This window comes from Lithobates pipiens, unplaced genomic scaffold (assembly GCF_037356315.1).
Source record: "Lithobates pipiens isolate NorthernLeopardFrog02 unplaced genomic scaffold, aLitPip1_a1.2 Scaffold_8, whole genome shotgun sequence".
NCBI classification, from domain to species: domain Eukaryota; kingdom Metazoa; phylum Chordata; class Amphibia; order Anura; family Ranidae; genus Lithobates; species Lithobates pipiens.
This window is the reverse complement of record NW_027507903.1, coordinates 362,602,691-362,622,652: the sequence shown is the minus strand read 5'-3', so window position 1 is coordinate 362,622,652 and position 19,962 is coordinate 362,602,691. Positions and strand designations below refer to the sequence as shown.

At 39.7% G+C, this 19,962-nt stretch overlaps 1 protein-coding gene across 3 annotated transcripts in view; it reads right to left on the bottom strand.

Moving 5' to 3' along the window:
* Positions 1–19,962, bottom strand: part of TENM2 (teneurin transmembrane protein 2) — a 1,738,186-nt gene that overhangs the window by 939,208 nt on the left and 779,016 nt on the right. The window contains exon 5 of one of the 3 annotated variants that reach the window (XM_077473475.1): positions 131–292. The exons of the other annotated variants lie outside the window; for them this stretch is intronic. Coding sequence (XP_077329601.1) covers positions 131–292 — 162 coding nt within the window. The remainder of the gene's footprint in view (positions 1–130; positions 293–19,962) is intronic. 3 annotated transcript variants of the gene reach the window in all.

Genomic DNA, 19,962 nt, shown 5'->3' with positions numbered 1-19,962 from the left:
TTAAGCTCCACAATATTGATGTTCACAATGTTTTGTCCACCTCCTATAAATTGAATTACTGAGTTTGACAATGTTGATTCATGTTTTGTGCCAGAGCTAAATAGATAAACAAACTGCACCCATTACTCACCTCGACGCAAAACGGTTCTAGCGAACAAATTCAGGGCCTGAGCGACTTCTGGTTCTTCCTGGTGTTTCCTCTGGTTTACTTCCTGGCTCCAAGTGTTTGACATCACATCCAGATTGAGGGGCTTGCTGCTATACCAATGATCACCTCGAATGCTGCCACCTGCTGGAGGTTTTACAGATATGTCTTTATTTTACATGTGAGTGCAATATTCTTTAATTTATGGATTTTTAATAAATATTACACTTAGATTTTGGGGCTTCCCCTTTCCCTTTTTTTAAATAGTTCTTTACATACTGCTGGTTCTTCCTGGTCTGCTCCCTGGTATACCTCCTAGATCCTGGTATCTGACATTACATCCACCTGGAAGGGTCTGCTGTAATACCACTGACCCTCTGGTATACTACCACCTACTGGAGACTTAACAGATGCTCATATACACATTTTACATGTGTGTGTCATATATACTTTTCATTTTTATTGAGTTTTAAAAAATACTACACTCAGGTAATCAGATTAAGGTCAGTAACTAGTGTGCTACTCTGTGTTTGACCAAAAACAACAAAATAAATAATAATAAAAAACAAACTAGTGTTAATAAACAGTGTCTAATGTTTAGTGGATAAAGCTGCCATATTCCTTGTAGTGTCACAACATACATAAACCATGATAATCAAAATATATGAAATAGCGCTGAATCTGTTCTTAAATATAACAAATATAAAGTGTTCACATACAAAAAAAAATATATAGAAACATATATGCACATATTAATAATAAAAGCAAGTGATAAATGTCACTCAAAGATGACCACAATATGCGGTATAACCAAAATCCAGTGAGGAAAGTGTAACAAGTAAGTAACACAAAATTTGGTGTAAAAAAGGAGACCCAGCTGGATGCAGTGCTTTAAACTGTAATGCCCTGTACACACGGTCGGACATTCCGATGGCAAAATCCATCTGATTTTTTCCAACAGATTTTTGCCCAAACTTGTCTAGCATACACACGGTCGCACAAAGTTGTCGGAAAATCTGATCGTTCAGAACGAGGTGACGTACAACACGTACAATGGGACTATAAAGAGGCCAGTAGCCAATAGCTTTTGTCTCGTAATTTATTCTGAGCATACGTGGCACTTTGTGCGTCAGAATTGTCTACACACGATTGGAATTTAAACAATTATATTTTGTTGTCGGAAAATTTTAGATCCAGATCTCAAACTTTGTGTGTCAGAGATCTCAACAGAAAAAGTCTGATGGAACCCACACACGATTGGAATTTCCAACAGCACAATCCGGTTTGCACATTTTCCGTCGGAAAGTCTTACCGTGTGTACAGGGCATTAGTCTTTACATTTGTTTTAATAAATTCAGTTACTTGTACTAAACCATGGGTAGTATTATTGTTGTTCTATGTGCAAGTTGATCGATCAGCATCCCTATTGAGTGACACATATTCCATAGAGGCCAGTGTTTGATCCAATGCCTGTTATCTTATTGATGAAGGTGAGTGGCCATTGCTCTTATTGGTGGAGTGTATTTATTTCTTTGGACTAAGCACCAAACTGCATGAGCCATCTCTGATCACTGGATTTTGAAGCAACTTTCAAGCACTTTTCACTAAGAACTATATTTTTTTGATACTCACCTTTATTTACACTGGACTTTTTGTTACTCTACTTATTGTGGTCACTTTTTATCACAATTCAACACTTTTTCATTAATTATGTTATTTACACTTTCCTCACTGGATTTTGGTTATACCTCATATTGTGGTCATCTGTAAGAGACATTTATCACTTGTTTTTATTATTGATATGTGCATATACATTTCTTTATATATTTTTGTATGTGAGCACTTTTATATAGGTTATATTTATAAACAGATCCAGTATTATTTCATATATTTTGATTACATTAGGGTAATGACGCTTTTTCTCCCTCTTATTTTTCTTTTTGGATTGACAGGATTCACCACTGTAGAAGATGATCATACTGTATTTTACATTTAAATAAACATATCATAGTCATACACTGATTACTACCTCTGCTTTGCAGCACTATAATCCACAATTGAATTATGACAAAGCTTTTCTGAACCTTAAAAAGCATGCATGCATGTAAAAACAAACACAAATATGCTGATTTTATTTATTTTTTATATGAATGTGATTGGGTATTTTTTGCAAAGTTAAACTTTCCCCCCACATTCACGAGGTTCTGGGGTAAATTCCATTTGCAAACTGCAACTTTCTTTGCAAAGTAACCCCATTGAATTCAAAGGCTGCCTTTTTGCAATCCTCATAGTTTCAATGAGGCCATATACACGTACATAGAAGACGCACTTTAAAGTGTATTGGCAGTAAAATTAATAATTTTATCAGCACTCCAAAAAATGTGTTAACCTGAAAATAATGCTAGGACAAACACCATATTGTGTATTACTACTTTACATCCCATCATTTTTTAATGCCAATGCACTATTGCTGCTCTGTGTAGTGAAAAAGGAGATCTGCAGTTATGGTCCATTATATCAATGGGTCTCCGTGATTGACAGTTTATCACTGGACAATGTGATTGAGTTGGAATTACATGGGGTAGGGGGGAGGGAGACATAGTTTATCGCACCCAGCATAGTTTCTAAAAAAAGTGTACAGTTTGTTTTAGAAAAACATTGGAGTGACCCTCTTCATAAACTACACATGACCTCGGAGGTAACCTTATAAGGGGGTCAACAAAGCCTACCACTTGCAAGATACCTTGTTCCAATGTCCCCCAAAAGGAATTGAGCTTTGGTGGGTGAATTATCAGAATCTGGAAGGCTATCTTAAAATGAGGGAGCCCTTATATCCACCTCCAAGTGAGTGAATACAGGATACATAGTACCCTGTTTGTTATTCACAAAAATGTAAATAAAAACACTCACACCATAAAAAAAAAATCCTTCATTCACATTGATCTGTCAGTTGAGGATGTTCATCCTCTGTCACAAAGACTCATCAACAAGTGATGTTGTCCTACCCCACTCCCATTGCAAATGAGAAATCCCTGCAGGCAGAAATGCTGGTGGCATCTACAATTAAATATATTCATCACCATAGTTAGTTATTGATATCACCCAGGATCCCCCATGGCATGTTTACATACCAAAGCCAGCAGGAATCTGCCCTTTATGGGCAGTAATGGCACCACTGCAAAAGGCCAGATCTCCTGCCAGCTGATGTTTGAAAACAAACCAGTCTATCATTTAAATAATACATACACATTTGGCCAATGATGTCACCTAGGATCTTCACCAGCTTCTGTATGTTTATAAGTCACTACCAACTACTAAATGTCAGATTTAAGGCTGATGTTTGTGCAGCAAGATGTTTATGTGAGTGAGCTGGCCATATATGGCAAGCTTGCTTGTTAAATCCTCAAAAAGGCTGGATTCAGACTAAACTCAAGTTAGACCTGAACTAAAAGCTCCTCCCTACCATGTTATATTATATTCACAGATACAATTCAGAGGAAGATCTCCTTTTTCACAATACAGAGCAGCAACAGTGAAATGGGAGAGGAAAGTGATGTAATATATACAATAAGTGCTAAAGCAGTTGGTGTTCCTCCTGGTAATAATTTGCTGATAAAGTTATTTATTTTACTGGAATACTCGTAGAGTTGTATTTTCTTGTTTAAAAAGGAACACCAGCAACAACACCCCATTCCAAAAGCTCTTAGATATATTTATATTGCAAAATTTGCACACATTGGCCATTTATTTGAAACCTATGCAATGGAGCTGACCTTTCTGGCCAATACATATTCTTACTTCCCCTCTACATTTTAGAGCATTGCAGGGAATATTTGGAACCTTTCCGTGCCTGCATAGGCCAGCCAGTGTGGATTTGGGTCTGAAAATTGAATTTTGCATTTGCATTTGTCATATTCATATAAAAATTTAAACACATTGCAACTTAACCATGATAACTAATCCATGAAATTCCTTTTTTTTTTAAGTGAACCTGTTAACTATTTTAAAAAGGTAAGACTAAAATACCTACAGAGAAAGAAAGAAAAACAGGTCTACTAATATTGCGTGTAGTGAATATTGTATGGGGTTGTCCTCTAACCTCTATCACAGTACATAAACCAAAAACATGGGTCCCCAAAGATAGGTAGCCCGGGGAAAAGTGAGGCACGTTGAGGAACGAAACACTAAAAATACAAAAAATATGAAAATTTTATTCATTAGCAATTATAAAGAATATACTTCACTTAAATATATATATAATACACTTATAAAAGAAAGTCTATATAGAAGGGCCACCATTAAATAACATATTGTATTTACTGTTGTTGATCGAAAGCCAATGTTCGATCCCAACAAGCACTAACAAAGAAGGAACAAATACACACAAGACAGTGCTTACAACAAACATAAAACACATACGTCCGGACACCAGTGGGATCCGGGACTAGTCCCAGATAGATGCTAAGCAGTTGTAATAACCAGTTGCTGATTGGCAATATGGGGCCCGAGTCAGATCTCCCCAGTGGCTCGAGCCAAGAATAAAAAGTATAATTGCTAATGAATAAAATTTTCATATTTTTTGTATTTTTGGTGTTTCGTTCCTCAATGAGCCTCACTTTTCTCTGGGCTACCTGTCTTTGGGGACCCATGTTTTTGATTTAAAGACTAAAATACCTGCCTAAGAGGGGGTGCTACAGTTTTCAGCTTCTATATTTACAAGCCAGACAGCTCTCTTGCTTTATGATGCTTCTTTTACCTCGCTATAGGGCTTTAACATCTGTGGTCTAAGCTCAGTCCAACTGCCTTTGGTGACTAGTATGTCATGTCCTCAATTTAAAAATAAAACCAACATCAGAGAGGTTCTTTAGCTAATGGAGTCATGGGTTGGAGGCACTGAATTCAAAGTGACATTAGTCTTGCTGTCTGTAGTGGAATACATGAAGCAGAGTGCAATAACTCAGTTTAGACTGCTCTCCCATAGAAAGAAGCCTCTGAGATTTGCTTAGGGCAAAATGCAAGAGATATACTATAGTTCAAAAATATATACAAAAAATGTTCAGATATTTAATCATTGGTTTGACACCCACTAAACATCTGGCCAAAAAAGGTATGCCTTTTTTATTTTTAAATATTTTTAATGGCTCATTTTAAGGGGCATAGGGGCAAAAAGGGCAGAAAGGGCAAAACATACAAGACCTTAACTTGGACCAACATAAACCAATTTTTTCATGTCATCAATGATGTCTTTCGCAGCCAGAAGCTGACAGATTTCTGCACGTTTTTTATACCATTTAATTAACTCAATATCCCTGTATTTTTACTATCTATCAAATCTGACCTATTTACGAGATGGTTTTGTTGAGTATGATATCTTCTCTTGGAAACTTTAGTTACACTAAGAAGCCAGCACATTTCTCTTGAATGCATTGCATGCCAAAAGTAGTACAGTATATAAAAAATGCATAAATAGAATATAATAGTCATGTGTATTCAGGAAACAAAAATGACTGTATAGATTCTAATATATGTGTTACTCAGTGCTAGTGCTTCTCTGATCTTAGAGGAAATAACAGCTGCCTGCGGCCAGCCTTATACATTTTTGTGTTTGCTGATGATTAGGACATTCTAATACTTAATGTGTAGAACGTTTGAAAAATCAGATTACGTTTATTATGAGTTTTCACATTCCATGTGCGACCCATAGCTTGCAAATGCTAACATGCTTTTCTTGATGAGAAAACAATGCAAATTAAGTACTGGATTATGAAATATTGTGTCTCCGAGTGTCAAAGACTGTTTCTGAAAATAATAATGTGCATTCAAAAAGCTCTTTCTGACTGATTTATTCAAGAATTTAAAGCCCTTTATTTTTATGATCCTGCATTTTACTTGTTTCATTCATTTATTTATTAGAAATATTTCCCTTTAAGTGTGCTATCTTTTCCGATCTAATGAAAGCGTTGATACAGAAATGTTTTTTCCATAACTTTTTATAACCTAGATTTTTTTATGTACAATTGAATCTTTCCAAAATCTTTAAAATACTACACACTGCTGTGTGCTAGAATGTTCATCGCCTCCTAGCAGACTATTAATAATAGAACATTTACTTGCAGTGGACATTACATATTTTACAACGTCCATGTCATTCTGTTGCTTCTACATACAAATCTATCTTATTCATACCATGAGTAAGTTCAATGTTTCCCTGTGACAAATTTACAGTAACGAGTTGTTAAATGAACCAAACTGTCAAGACTGCCTTTTCTGAATAGCTGTAATTTTATCAATAAAGTGATCCATACATCCTAATTTAATAATATAATATTTTTAAAAGTTTGGCTGCTGATCATGTATTTATTTGATCATGCCACTAATTGGATAACAAACTGTGCTGATAATGGTACATCAGTGGAATAGGAACTGTGGGCACAAGCTTGGCCAGGACTAGAGGGGTTCCATGTTCAGACCATCTGTTGCTCTGTTAGTGCATATATATTTGAGTCCTCAAAACATAGTTGCCTGTTGATCCTGAAAGTAGATCTATTATTTTTCCCCTTTCTCCAAAAAGGTGACAACAATGTTCATTCTGCAGTGAAATTGCACAGCAGCATTGTCATCCTTTAGACAGGATGGTCTGTAGTGATGAAAAGTGGATACAGAAAGTGATTGCTGATTGTGCAAGCATCGAATGAATATCTGTGGTTGCCAATAGCTTATCATTGCTGTACACACACACACAGCTGTCAACCCTAGCGGCAAGAATTGTAGTTAAACATCCTTGCGGATGCAGGCACAGAATTCCATCGAGCCTCTCCATTGATTTTGCCAGTGCTTGCACCTTGCTTATCATGTACATGAATCTGATTGAGTCCAGCACTGAGGTCAGATTGCCCATACTGGACATTGTGCCCTCTTTGCATTAAGGCCCAGCCACTGCATCCATTACATGTGCATGGCTGAGGAGTTTTGTAGTATGGTTGGTAGAGACAGATGAGAAATAGAGAGGGTAATGCCCATCAAGTGTGTCTTGCTGTTGAGTGACAGCTCATGGCAGTGGACGGATCTATAGCTGCTATTTAGTCTCATTGTGAATCTTCCCACTGCCATCTTTTGTCAATCAACAACAAGGCAAACCCGATAGGGTGCTATTCTCTCAATTCTCAATCAGTGTCTGCCAACCCAACCGGCACTGCAGCTGTGGGGACTGGTATCCCATCTGGTCTGCTTTCCCTGTGACATTGTATTTTCTAAATATAGGCTTTGTACCACTATCCCCAGTGTCTTCGTTTATCCCAGCTGACATGGGGCCAGGGATAGAGGATTGTGTGGAAAGCTGTCACATATGGTACATGACAAGTTCTCAGCACAGGCATGCCCCACTCTGAGCACTGGCGTACCTCTGTATGCCAGCTCAGAGCTGTTCCTAATTACCACCAGTTTCCTAATATATGTACTAGTGACAGTTTATTAAAGTGGGGGTGGTTAGAGCTACCTGAATTTGTTGCCTAGGTAAGTAATGTTACTGTCACTAGCACAACAGCTTGCCCAAATTAGGTCCAGATAACTCTAAAAGAAACTATCACCAGAAAAGTGTCATTGCGCCTTACTGATTTCCACAGAGAGTCATTCTGGTAGTGTTACAAAGTTATGTTTAAATGGATCTCAGAGCAGGTGGGTTTTGCATCTAATGCAAATTTCTATCTTAACAAGGCCTCATATGTATCTTTATATGTAAAACAAAGGAGAAAATCAAACACTCATGCACCAAGATTAATATAAAAAATAATACACAGTATTATACTGAAAACAAGCACATATAAAAAATAAAATAAGAATGAAAATGGGGAATAAATTATAGATCTACACTAAACAAATAATGCATGTAACGCATGGTGCATGCTGGGTCAGTGATGTCATAAGGGGAGGCAGTTCCACCAGGTTGGCAGTACCAGGTGGCCCTGCCCCTTATCTATTTTAGAACTGTCAAATGGCAGAGCAGAAATAAATCTTTAATGCTTTAATTTTTTTTGGGGTCATGATTGATGATCGATCTACATTGGGGACTTTTTTGTTAAAGGGGGCTTCCAGATTCTTATAAGCCCCCACAAACACCACCCAGGGTTGTCAGTAAGGGACCTTTGTCCCCGTCACCATATGGACAAGGTTCTTTTGGGTGGGGGGCCCAAAACACCCCCCATGGTGAGGGCATGTGTCCTGGTTTGGTTCAGGAGGGGGGTCGTTTGCTCATTCCCCCTTTCCTGGCTTGTCGGGCTGCATGCTCAGATAAGGGTCTGGCATAGATTTTTGGGGGGACCCCCACTGTTTTTTTTATTTTGGCATGGGGTTCCCTTTAAGTTCCATACCATTTTTCACTTTTTTCTATTGCCAGCAATGGATTTTTTTTCATTCGGCTGTCAGTGGGGAAACCCCTTGACAGGTGATGATGACAGCCAGCTAATCACTATGGAGAGCCCAGTGTATTGTGGGGCTTGGCGGACAAGCATCCCACTGAGCTTCCCGCAAATTTGGGTATTTGATGAACAGATGAACAGGAGATGTTTGGGCTGAACTTTTGCTCAGCTCGAACTGTTCTCCCAATTCTACTGTTAATCACAGCCAGTGTGGGGGAAGTAGGGGCAGGTCTGAACCACACTCTGTGTTTATGGACTGTGGGGGCACTCAGTGGGTCGAAGATTAAAGCCCCATACACACTATCAGATTGTCTCCTGAGTTTTTCCTTCAGATTTACCAAAACCATATAATTTGAGGTCAAACCTTAGGAGTTTCAATGTGTATGCAATCAGGCAGACCCTTCTACTACATGGTTTTGGTAAATCTGAAGGAAAAACTCAGCAGACAATCTGATAGTGTGTACGGGGCTTTAGGAGTACCAGCGGGGGACCCTAGAAGAGGAAGGGCTGCTCTGTTATTAAAAAAAGGGTTTACAATCACTTTAGGATTAGTGTTTAATGGAAAAAATGACTTCCTATGGTGTACTGTAGGTGACTTTCCATAACACACAATTTGTAACTTGGACATCATGACGATCTCAAGAGGGAGAAGCAGTGGCTTTTAAACAAAAGGCTGTATACATTTGTGCCGAGCCAGGGCACAGTTATATGTAAGTGAAATACTTTTTGTGAGCTTTAAATCTGGTGAAATCTGGTGAAATAAATGACTACACTATAATATTTTCTTTGGTTTATGGGGGTGAAATCCTTTGGAAAGAGAGCAACTGATTTAGAATGATATTGGGAGATCTGATGGTGAGACTGCAATTGTTTCAGATGGATTATCAAATATCTACTTGCTGACCTTTATCCACTTAGAGGTCACTGGAGCGACAGTGAGGGGGCATTTCTCACATTGGTGGTGGTATTTGGTGCTTTATTGGAAGATCATTCCTCAAAAATAAGATCACATTCTATGGTGTGGGTTATACCATGTTTATTTACGGAGTTTATATATATGGACTTTTTTTTTATGATTTTAATGCTATGTGTTGAAGTTGTATTAGTGCTGATTCTTTTTTTAGGGTTTAATGTTTAACGATATTTCACTAAAAGCTTGACTGGTTCACTTCACATGTGAGCAGGCACCTTTTTTAAGTTTATGTTTATAAAAGTTTTATTTTGTTTTTGGGGAAGCCCTACATGTTTTTTATTGTTGTTTGTGTAGCCAATAGGAAGCCTTTCCCTCACCTCCTGTGTCTTCACTGAGAAAAGGAGGGACACAAGAGACACCCAACAATGGTTTCAAACATTCCTTCCTCTAAACAAAAATAAAATAAAAATCAAGATCGGCTGGAGTAGTACTTTAAGTTTATGAATGCATTTCTAAAATTTGTTTTTGGAAATTGATAGTAACAAGCAAATAGGATCAAATTTACCTTAACAACCAAACACAATAAAGAACTTAGACTGAATTGAGACATTGTATCATACAGTATGTTCATGTGTACAGTATAGTAGAAATTTTATTGAGTGCTCTTATGTTTTTGGTGTGGTATGTGCAGTGTATGTAAATATGTACGTGTGTTTTATGAATTGTGTTTTGCTTTAGCTCTTATTGCAAAATATGATTAATATAATATATAGTACATTTTTATCAATAGCTCTGCATATTCAACAGAATGATTATCACAGGCATTTATTATAAGCATTTATATATCACTTACAATTTACGCAGTACTTTACATACTATATGTTCATATCAGTCCCTGCCCTCCTGATAAGAATTAACATCAATATACAGTATGTGATCAATGCAGCCAATAAAAGGCAGACACATTATCCATTGCTTGATGTTGCACAAAGACTAGTTGCATGATTATGACTGTATAAAGGTTTCATGTGTATGGAAATTATTAGAAAAAAACTGTTAAGTGAGTAGGTGGGAGTTCCCATCTCATTAGTAGGTTATTGAACATCTGGTGAAAAAAGCCCACTGCTACTGATATATGTGTGGGCACAAATAAATGTTAACAGTTTGATGCCAATCAGGATGCTATATAAGCAGACCTCTTGCTTCTTACTGCCAGCAGGGATCTGATGCTAAGAAAGCTAGTACATTGGAAATTGAGGATTAAATTGAGGCTTAGTTATTTCAGAAATGTATGGAAATTAGAACATTCTGCATTTTCATGTGTTTAGACATTTGTTTTAAAGTTGAAATTTAACATGCATGTGAAAAAAATGTTTCTGAAATAACTCTGGCACTAGTACCTTAGAAGCTAGGATTATCAAGCTAAATGTTATATGTCCTAGAACAAACTAAAACTTGTAAAATCATTGACTATAAATCCAGAAGTATATGTGTTATTTAAGAACTGCTAAGATGTATCTGATCTACCCACCAAGAGTTAAATGCATGAAGGACCAATTATGGATAACATTACAGAGTAAAGCTGAACTCCAGGCAGACAGATAAATACACAAATTGAATAAATATATGAAAGATATATAACCTCCCAAATGATTTGTATTTCAGTTTATCCAGTTATGAGATTTGCACAGCCCTATCTAGCAGGGAAGGGAGACTTAATCTTTCTTTGCTACAGTTTCACTTTCACTTATAGATCTCCACCCCACCATCCTATGAGTGAAAGGAGAATCAGCAGATTGATAAACTCATCTCTTTGTCACTCTTTCTCTCCATCTCTTAGCCTTGCTGTACAGCATGCACATTAGACTGCAAGAGGCTGATACCAAACCAAATTCAGGTACTTATGCTGCTTGAATTGTAAAAAATGTAGTAGGCAATACATTATTGGGCAATAATGATTACAGAGCTACAATAGTGGCTGGAGGTAAAATTCTATGTATGGAAGGGGAAATCTGAATTAAGGTAGAACATCAAGGAAATCTTATTTATTTTCATACTGTCATTTGAAATTGAAGAGAAACAACAACTTTCTTTGTGTGAAAACGCTTCCCATTCTTTAGAAACATAAACTGTAGTTCAAAAAGTCCCTTGTATTCTAAAAAAGTAAATATTCAGAATGTCTGTGTGGTTTCTCTTTGCCTTATCACAAATCACTTAAAGAAGATCTGAATCAGATCAGGAAAGGTGAAATTTTGCATTCCCTCCCCTTACATGATGCTGTGGATATAGTAAGTATTTCATATACAGCACCAACAGGAAAATATCATGCAATAGAACAATACTGTAGAATGATAACCCCCTTCCTTCATCTTCCTATAGAGAGAGGTTAAAACTCATATGCCATCAACTAATTATGACTATCAGATTTGCCAGTGAAATTTAATTACATTTTGAGGATTTAGGTACATTAAATTCATTTTTTTGGCTAAACCTGTAATTCTTCTTAAACCACTCTTGCTCATTTTTTCAGGACATACAATGCTTTCATTTAGGCAATATTTTCTTTTAAAATTATTATATTATACCACTACCCCAATCTGTCCGATTTTCTCCTACTTTATCCACTTCCAGACGATCCCTGAAAACTCATCTCTTCAGAGAAGCCTATCTGGCCCCCACCTAACAACTGTACATTTATCTTCTTAATCAGCACATCACCCACAGTTCTTGCCTCTTGTATCTCTTGATCTTCCTCTTAGATTGTTAGCTCTAAGAAGCAGGGCCCTCTGATTACTACTGTATTAAAGTGTATTGTATTTTTACTGTCTAACCCCAAGTTGTAAAGTGCTACATAAACTGTTGGCGCTATATAAATCCTTTATAATAATAATACAATTGTATTATTAATTAAAAAATATACAAAAATAGGAAAACATAAGAGTTGATGACTGGAGACAAAGAGAAGACAAGTTTAAGAAATACATTTTTTCAGCTCTCTGTTAAAATAGAAAAAAATGGAGAGCTCTAGTCCATAATGTTGGCATAGTATTGACATCCCCAAAAGAAACCCAATGGCTCAAAATTGATATGGCCAAGAAACATTTAGGCAAAACAAAGATGAATAAATCACTTGGTTGTCAAATAGTTGAGCTATGTTAGTTAAAAATTGACTTATAATATAACATAAGAAAGAACATCATGAATACTATAGACTAGGGATGAGCCAAACCCCCCCCCCCCCGGTATGGTTCACGGCAGAACATGCCAACAGACCGAAAGTTTGCGTGAACATTCAAATACCATTAAACGTGAAAAGTCAAAGGTGCGATTTTTAAAGGCTAATATGCAAGTTATTGTCCTAAAAAGTGTTTGGGGACCCGGGTCCTGCCCCAGGGGACATGTTTCAATGCAAAAAAAAATGTTTTTTTTCGGAAGCAGTGATTTTAACTGGTTCTCGACCAGCGCACGCCGATGTACGTCGGCAGAATGGCACGGGCAGGCATATTGGCATACAGGTACGTCCAATCTTCAATGCCGCCCTGCCATCGCTCGCGTGATGCCAGTGGTGCGCTCGCGTGCCGGTCGGGACCCCCGTGAGTCTGGTCGCGGGTCCCGCAGACTCGATCGCCGCAGGCATACCCGCGATCGTCTCTAGGGCGGCTGAATGGAGGAAATGCTGTGTAAACAGCATTTCTCCATTCTGCCTAGCAACTAGTGATGGTGATCTCTGCTCCATGTGATTGGAGCAGAGATCAGTGTTCACTAAATGAAAGCCCAACCCCCCCACAGTTAGTAACACACCCCTAGGAACACTTAACCCCTACACTGCCACCCACTGGTTAACCCCTTCACTGCCAGTGTCATTTACACAGGAATTGCTGCATTTATATAGCAGTGATTACTGTAGAAATGACAATGGTCCCAAAAATGTGTCAAAAATGTCCGATATGTCCGCCACAATGTCGCAGTCACAATAAAAATCGCTGATCGCCGCCATTACTAGTAAAAAAATAAATAATAAAAAATTATTAATAAAAATGCCATAAAACTATCCCTATTTTGTAAACGCTATAACTTTTGCGCAAACCAATCAATAATCGCTTATTGCGATTTTTTTTTACCAAAAATATGTAGAAGAATATGTATTGGCCTAAACTGAGGGAAAAAATGTTTTTTTATATATTTTTGGGGGATATTTATTATAACAAAAAGTAAAAAATAATGTGTTTTTTTCAAAATTGTCGCTCTATTTTTGTTTATAGCACAAAAAATAAAAACCGCAGAGGTGATCAAATACCACCAAAAGAAAGCTCTATTTGTGGGAAAAAAAGGACGTCAATTTTGTTTGAGAGCCACGTCCCACGACTGCGCAATTGTTAGTTAAAGTGACGCAGTGCCGAATCGCAAAAAGGGGTCTGGTCTTTGACCAGCAAAATGGTCCGGTCTGTAAGTGGTTAATAATGCTTAAAGTGAAAAAATAAAAGTGAAGTAGTATTCTTTTAAATATCCTACCTGGGGGTGATTTTAGTATGCCTGTAAAGTGGGGCGTGTTTCTCATGTTTAGAACAGTCCCTGTGCAAAATGACATTTCTAAATACAAGTCATTTAAAACTGCTGTAATTTAATGTTGGGTCGCGGCAATATGGATGAAAATTACTGAGAAAAATGGCATGGGTACCCCCCCAGCCAATTACCAGGCCCTTTGGGTCTTGTATGGATAATAAGGGGAACCCCGCACCCAAATTAAAAAAGAAAAGGCGTGGGGCTCCCAGGCTCTATATACTCTGAACAGCAGTATACAGGCAGTCCAAACAAGACAGAGATTGTAGGTTTGTTCTTAAGTTGAATATGTTTGTAATTTGGAACAATTACATTTTGTAAGTGTAGTTCCAGCCAAAAAATCTATTTTTAAGCTTTTTGGATAACATAGGGAAGGGTTATCACCCCTGTAACATTTGTTTTGCTGTCTGTGCCCCTGTTCAGAAGATGTCACCTCACGTTCTGTCCCAATGACAATTGGATTTTGAAAATTTGGGGTTATTAGTGAAACAAGGATTGGTGATAAAGCATCAGTGGAGACACCCCTTTCCCATATTAACTCTTACAGGAGAAAATTTGCCTTCCTAGGGGTAGATTTCCTCTCACTTCCTGTTGTTTCCCTCCATTTGTAAATAGGAGTCATTTGTAAGTCAGATGTTTGAAAGTAGGGGACCGCTTGTATATACTATACGGCCTTCCCTATATACTCTGCAGAAAATTGGGCCTTAGGTGTTGGTGATACCAGAACACTGTAAGCCCTCAAAGTTGCTCTTGGTGGGTGCTGGAACGGGCCCTGCTATGAAATATTATATCAATAATTGTAATTACATGCCCCTGTTAAACAGGGGCAGAAAAATTGGGCCTGTGGTGGTGTGGTGGTGGTGCCACAACACTGTAATCCCATATAGTTACTCTTGGTGGGCACAGGAACGGGCCCTGCTGTAAAATATTAGATCAAAAATTGTAATTACACGCCCCTGTTAAACAAGGGCAGAAACATTGGGTCTTAAGCAGTGGTGGTGGTTCCACAACACGGTAACCCCTCACAGATTCTGTTGTTAAGCGCAGGAACGGGCCCTGCTGTGAAACATTAGAGCAAATATTGTAATTATATGCCCCTGTTAAACAGGGGCAGAAAAAGTGGGCCTTAGGCTGTGCTGGTGGTGTTAGCACAACACTGTAAAGCCGCACAGATATTCTTGTTGAGTGCAGGAATGGGCCCTGCTGTGAAATATTATAGCAAATATTATAATTATACACCCCTGTTAAACAGGGGCAGAAAAATTGGGCCTTAGGCACTGGTGGTGGTGCCCTGAAACAGGAGGAAGAATAGGATAGTCACTCAGCATAACAGGATAGTCACCCAGCATAAACAGTCTTCAAGGGATCTCACATTCATAGAAAAATGAATCGGTTACATCAGCATCAGGTGCTTGGTAGCTGGTGATCCAAGACTGATTAATTTTTATGAAGGTGAGCCAATCAACTGAGTCTGTGGACAGGCACACTCTGTGATCGGTTACAAAGCCTCCAGCAGCACTGAATGTGCATTCAGAAAGAGCACTGGATGCAGGACAGGCCAGTAGCTCAATTGCATATTGTGCAAGCTCTGGCCAGTGATCTATCCTCAAGACCCAGTAACCCAGTGGATTTTCGGTTGGAAAGGTCTCCAAGTCTGATCTTGCCCCTAGGTACACCATGTAAATCAGACGCTGGTGATGGTTGCTGGAACCAAACAGACTTTGGCGCTGCAGACTAAAGAATTGTCTGAATGCATCGGTCAGGTGGCCACCTTCTCCACCTCTCCTTCTGTGGCTGACCGAAGAATCAGAAACACGCTCTTCAGGAGGACCAGGAAATTGTAACCTCCCAGGCTCTGGAAACACATTGCACAAACCTTTCTGCAAGGCCCCAAAAGATGTTTCATCCTCTGCTCCCTCTGCAAAGGCTGGATAAGTTCTTCAACCTTACCCCTGTAACATGGATCAAGAAGAGTTGCCAGCCAGTAAGGTCCAGCGAGGTCCTTTTGCAGGCATTTCAGAATCAGGGAGGCCATGCAGTGAAGGTTTGGAGGTATTCAATTCGGATTCCTCTGGGTCACAAAGGATGACATGATCCACAGCCACCTCCTCCCAGCCATGTACAAGTTCACGGGTTTCTGGGGACTATAAATGATTCCTTGAAGATTGATGCTGAGTGCTAGGCTCCACCTCCATTCTGACACAATCCTCCTCCTCCTCTTCCTGTGTGATTGATGGGCCCACAGGAATACTGTCTGGCTAAAGGGGGCCTTGAGAGGTAAAGAAGTCCTCCTCTTCCTCCCTCTGTTTTGCCTCAAGTGTCCTGTTCATTATTCCACAAAGCGCGCGATCCAACAGGAAGACCTGAGGGACAGTATCACTAATGCATGCACTGTTACTGCTCACCATCCTCGTGGCCTCCTCAAATGGTGACAGTGCATGCATCCTTGATCAGTAGCCACTGGTGTGGCGAAAAAAGCAAAGCTCCCCTGACCCTGTCCTGGTGCCATACTCACACAGGTAGTCATTGATGGCCCTCTGCTGCATGTGCAGCCACTGCAGCATTGTCAACTTTGAGTTCCACCTGGTAGACATGTCACAAATGAGGTGATTCTTGGGCAGGTTGCATTCCTTTTGAAGGTCAGCTAGCTGAGCACTGGCATTATATGACTGGCAGAAATGCCCACAAACTTTCCTGGCCTGCCTCAGGAGATCCTGTAAGCCCGGGTACCTGCATAAGAACTACTGCACCACCAACTTAAGGATGTGAGCCAAACAGGGAACATGGATCAAGTGTCCCTGTTGGAGGGCAGAGAGGAGGTTGGTGCCATTGTCGCAAAGCACCATTCCTGGCTGAAGCTGGCATGGCGTCAACCACCTCTGAGTCTGCCCCTGCAGAGCTGACAGAATCTCTGCCCCAGTGTGGCTCCAATCCCCTAAGCAGACCAACTCAAGCGCTGCATGGCATCTTTTTGCCTGAGTGCTTGCATAGCCCCTTGAACGCCTGCTTGTTCTGAGGACAAATCTGCAGAGGAAAAGGCCATAGAGGTAGAAGAAGAGGAGAGAGTGGAGAGAGGTGTGGCAGAATCACCACCACTAGCATTTTGAAGGCGTGGTGGTGAAACAAGCTCCAACAATACTGCACCCTGTCCTGCATCCTTCCCAGCTGCCAGCAGAGTTACCCAGTGCGCCGTGAAAGAAAAGTAATATCCCTCACCATGCCTGCTGGTCCATAAGTCAGCAGTAATGTGCACCTTACTGATCACCCTGTCCAACGAGGCCAAGACATTGCCTCCCATATGCTCGTAGAGAGCCAGAATGGTCTTCCATGAAAATAAATGGTGTTTGGAAACCTGCCACGGAGGTACCACAGATTCCACAATTCATGAAAGGGGCAGAGTCTACCAGCTGAAAAGGCAGCAGTTGGAGTGCTAGCAATTTAGCCAAGCTAGCATTCAGCCGCTGAGCATGTGGATGGCTGGGACCTAATTTCTTTTGACAGTTTAGCAACTGGGGTAGGGAAATTTGACTGCTACAATCGAATGTTGGTGTAGCGATAGCAGATTGCCCGCAAGTACTTGGCACACCTAATTCTACACCTTCATTCCTCTCAGTGCAGGTTTCTGAGAGGACTGAAGGTATAGTAGGGTTGGAGATCCCAACTGATGAGGAGCAAGGAAAGCTCCACCTTGTTCTTTGGTGTGGGTCTTTTAAGTACTGTTGCCAGCAGACTGCATGGGAGGTCGACATATGTCTGGTCAAGCATGTGGTGCCCAAGTGGCTGCTGTTTTTTGGCCACACTTGGTATGGTTCAGACATATATTGCAAACAGCAATGGTGTGATCTGCTGCATACATATCAAAAAAGGCCCACACCAAAGAACTTTTCAAAATAAGCGGGGAGTCAGCAGCACCCTGCACATGCAGAGCTCTTCGGTGTTATGCAGTTGGGTGGCTGCCCTTAAGCTGGCCCCGCAAATGGGCATCCTGCCTCACTGGAGATGTGCATCCTCCTCCTCCTCCTCTCTTCTATATGACACCCATGTAGAGTCAGTGACCTCATCATCCCCTCCCTCCAAATCACTGGATCAAACCTGGAAGTATACTGCAGCTGGGGGAACATGATTGCCAGTTTCTTGTCCTTCTTGGGCACCTCCTCTCTCTGGGCTCATGTTACTGGCATCCTCAACCTGGGTACCATTATCGAATTCTTCAAAATGCTGTGCATCCTCCTGCAGCATGTACCTGACACTGTGGTTGAACAGTTTGGGGGACTCCTCCATGCCTGATGGTGGGGCTAGGGAAGGAGTGACTGATGACAATGGAATATAAATAGGCCGCTTTGGCAGCTGCATTGGCAGGTAAACTACTCTGAGCCTGGGTGACAAAGGATGAGGATGATGAGGACGGCTTAGTTATCAACTCTATCAACTCTTCTGCATGTTGTGGATTAACATGGGCAGCTGCCGAAAAAAAGGACAAGCGCTCCCCATGGCCATGTAGATACAGAGCCTGCTTGCACTCTTTTAGTTGCCTGTGAGCATCTGCCTCTCCTTGGTGGCCTTCCAGACATGCTATACAATTTTACTAGCAAAACATTGCCTAAAGTTTACTAGAAAAAGTACACCAGGAATGGCCTGCAGTCAGATATAGGCTTGGCTAGACTAGAATGCAGTGGATATATATATGTAGGAGACTGTGTATATATATATATATATATATATATATGTAATGCACTGCAGATCACTGAATCACCTGCCTGCCTGAACGTGTATTTGAAGACGTACACCAGGAATGGCCTGCAGTCAGAAATAGGCTTAGCTAGACTAGAATGCAGTGGATATATATATGTAGGAGACTATATATATATATATATATATATATATATATATATATATATATATATATATATATATATATTTATATTTAATGCACTGCATAACATTGAATCACCTGCCTGCCTGCCTGCCTGAAAGTGTATTTGAAAATGTACACCAGGAATGGCCTGCAGTCAGATATAGGCTTGGCTAGACTAGAATGCAGTGGATATATATGTAAGAGACTGTATATATATTTTATGCACTGCTGCTTACTGAATCACCTGCCTGCCTGAAAATATATTTGTAAATGTACACCAGGAATGGCCTGCAGTCAGATATAGGCTTGGCTAGACTAGAATGCAGTGGATATATATATGTAAGAGACTGTATATCTATTTTATGCACTGCCGCTCACTGAATCACCTGCCTGCCTAAAAGTATATTTGACAACGTACACCAGGAATGGCCTGCAGTCAGATATAGGCTTGGCTAGACTGGAAAGCAGTGGCTAATTATATATGTAGGAGACAGTATATATTTTTTATGCACTGCAGCTCTCACTGAATCACCTGCCTGCCTGAAGTAAATTTGAAACAGTACACCATGAACGACCTGCAGTCAGACATAGCTAAACTGTATGCAGTATATATATATATATATATATATATATATATATATATATAGTGTGTGTGTGTGTGTGTGTGTGTGTGTGTGTGTGTGCATTAAATACACTGCAGCTAACTGAATCACCTTCCTGCCTGAGGTATATTAGAAACAGTACACCAGGAACGGCCTGCAGTCAGATCTAGCTAAGCTGGATACAGGGTATATATATATATATATATATATATATATATATACATACACAAGCTTGTGTGTGTATATATATATATATATATATATATATATATATATATATATATATATATATACTAAATGAAATGACACTCTCTCTCGGTCAACGCCAGCAACACACTACACAGGGCCGATGGGCCTTATATAGGGTGGGGCATGCCTTTGGCCAATTATGGCTTTCTTTGCTGACGGCACTGTGATTGGCCAAAGCATTGGGTCATAGTGCATGTCGTAGTGCATTATGGGGCATGACGCGC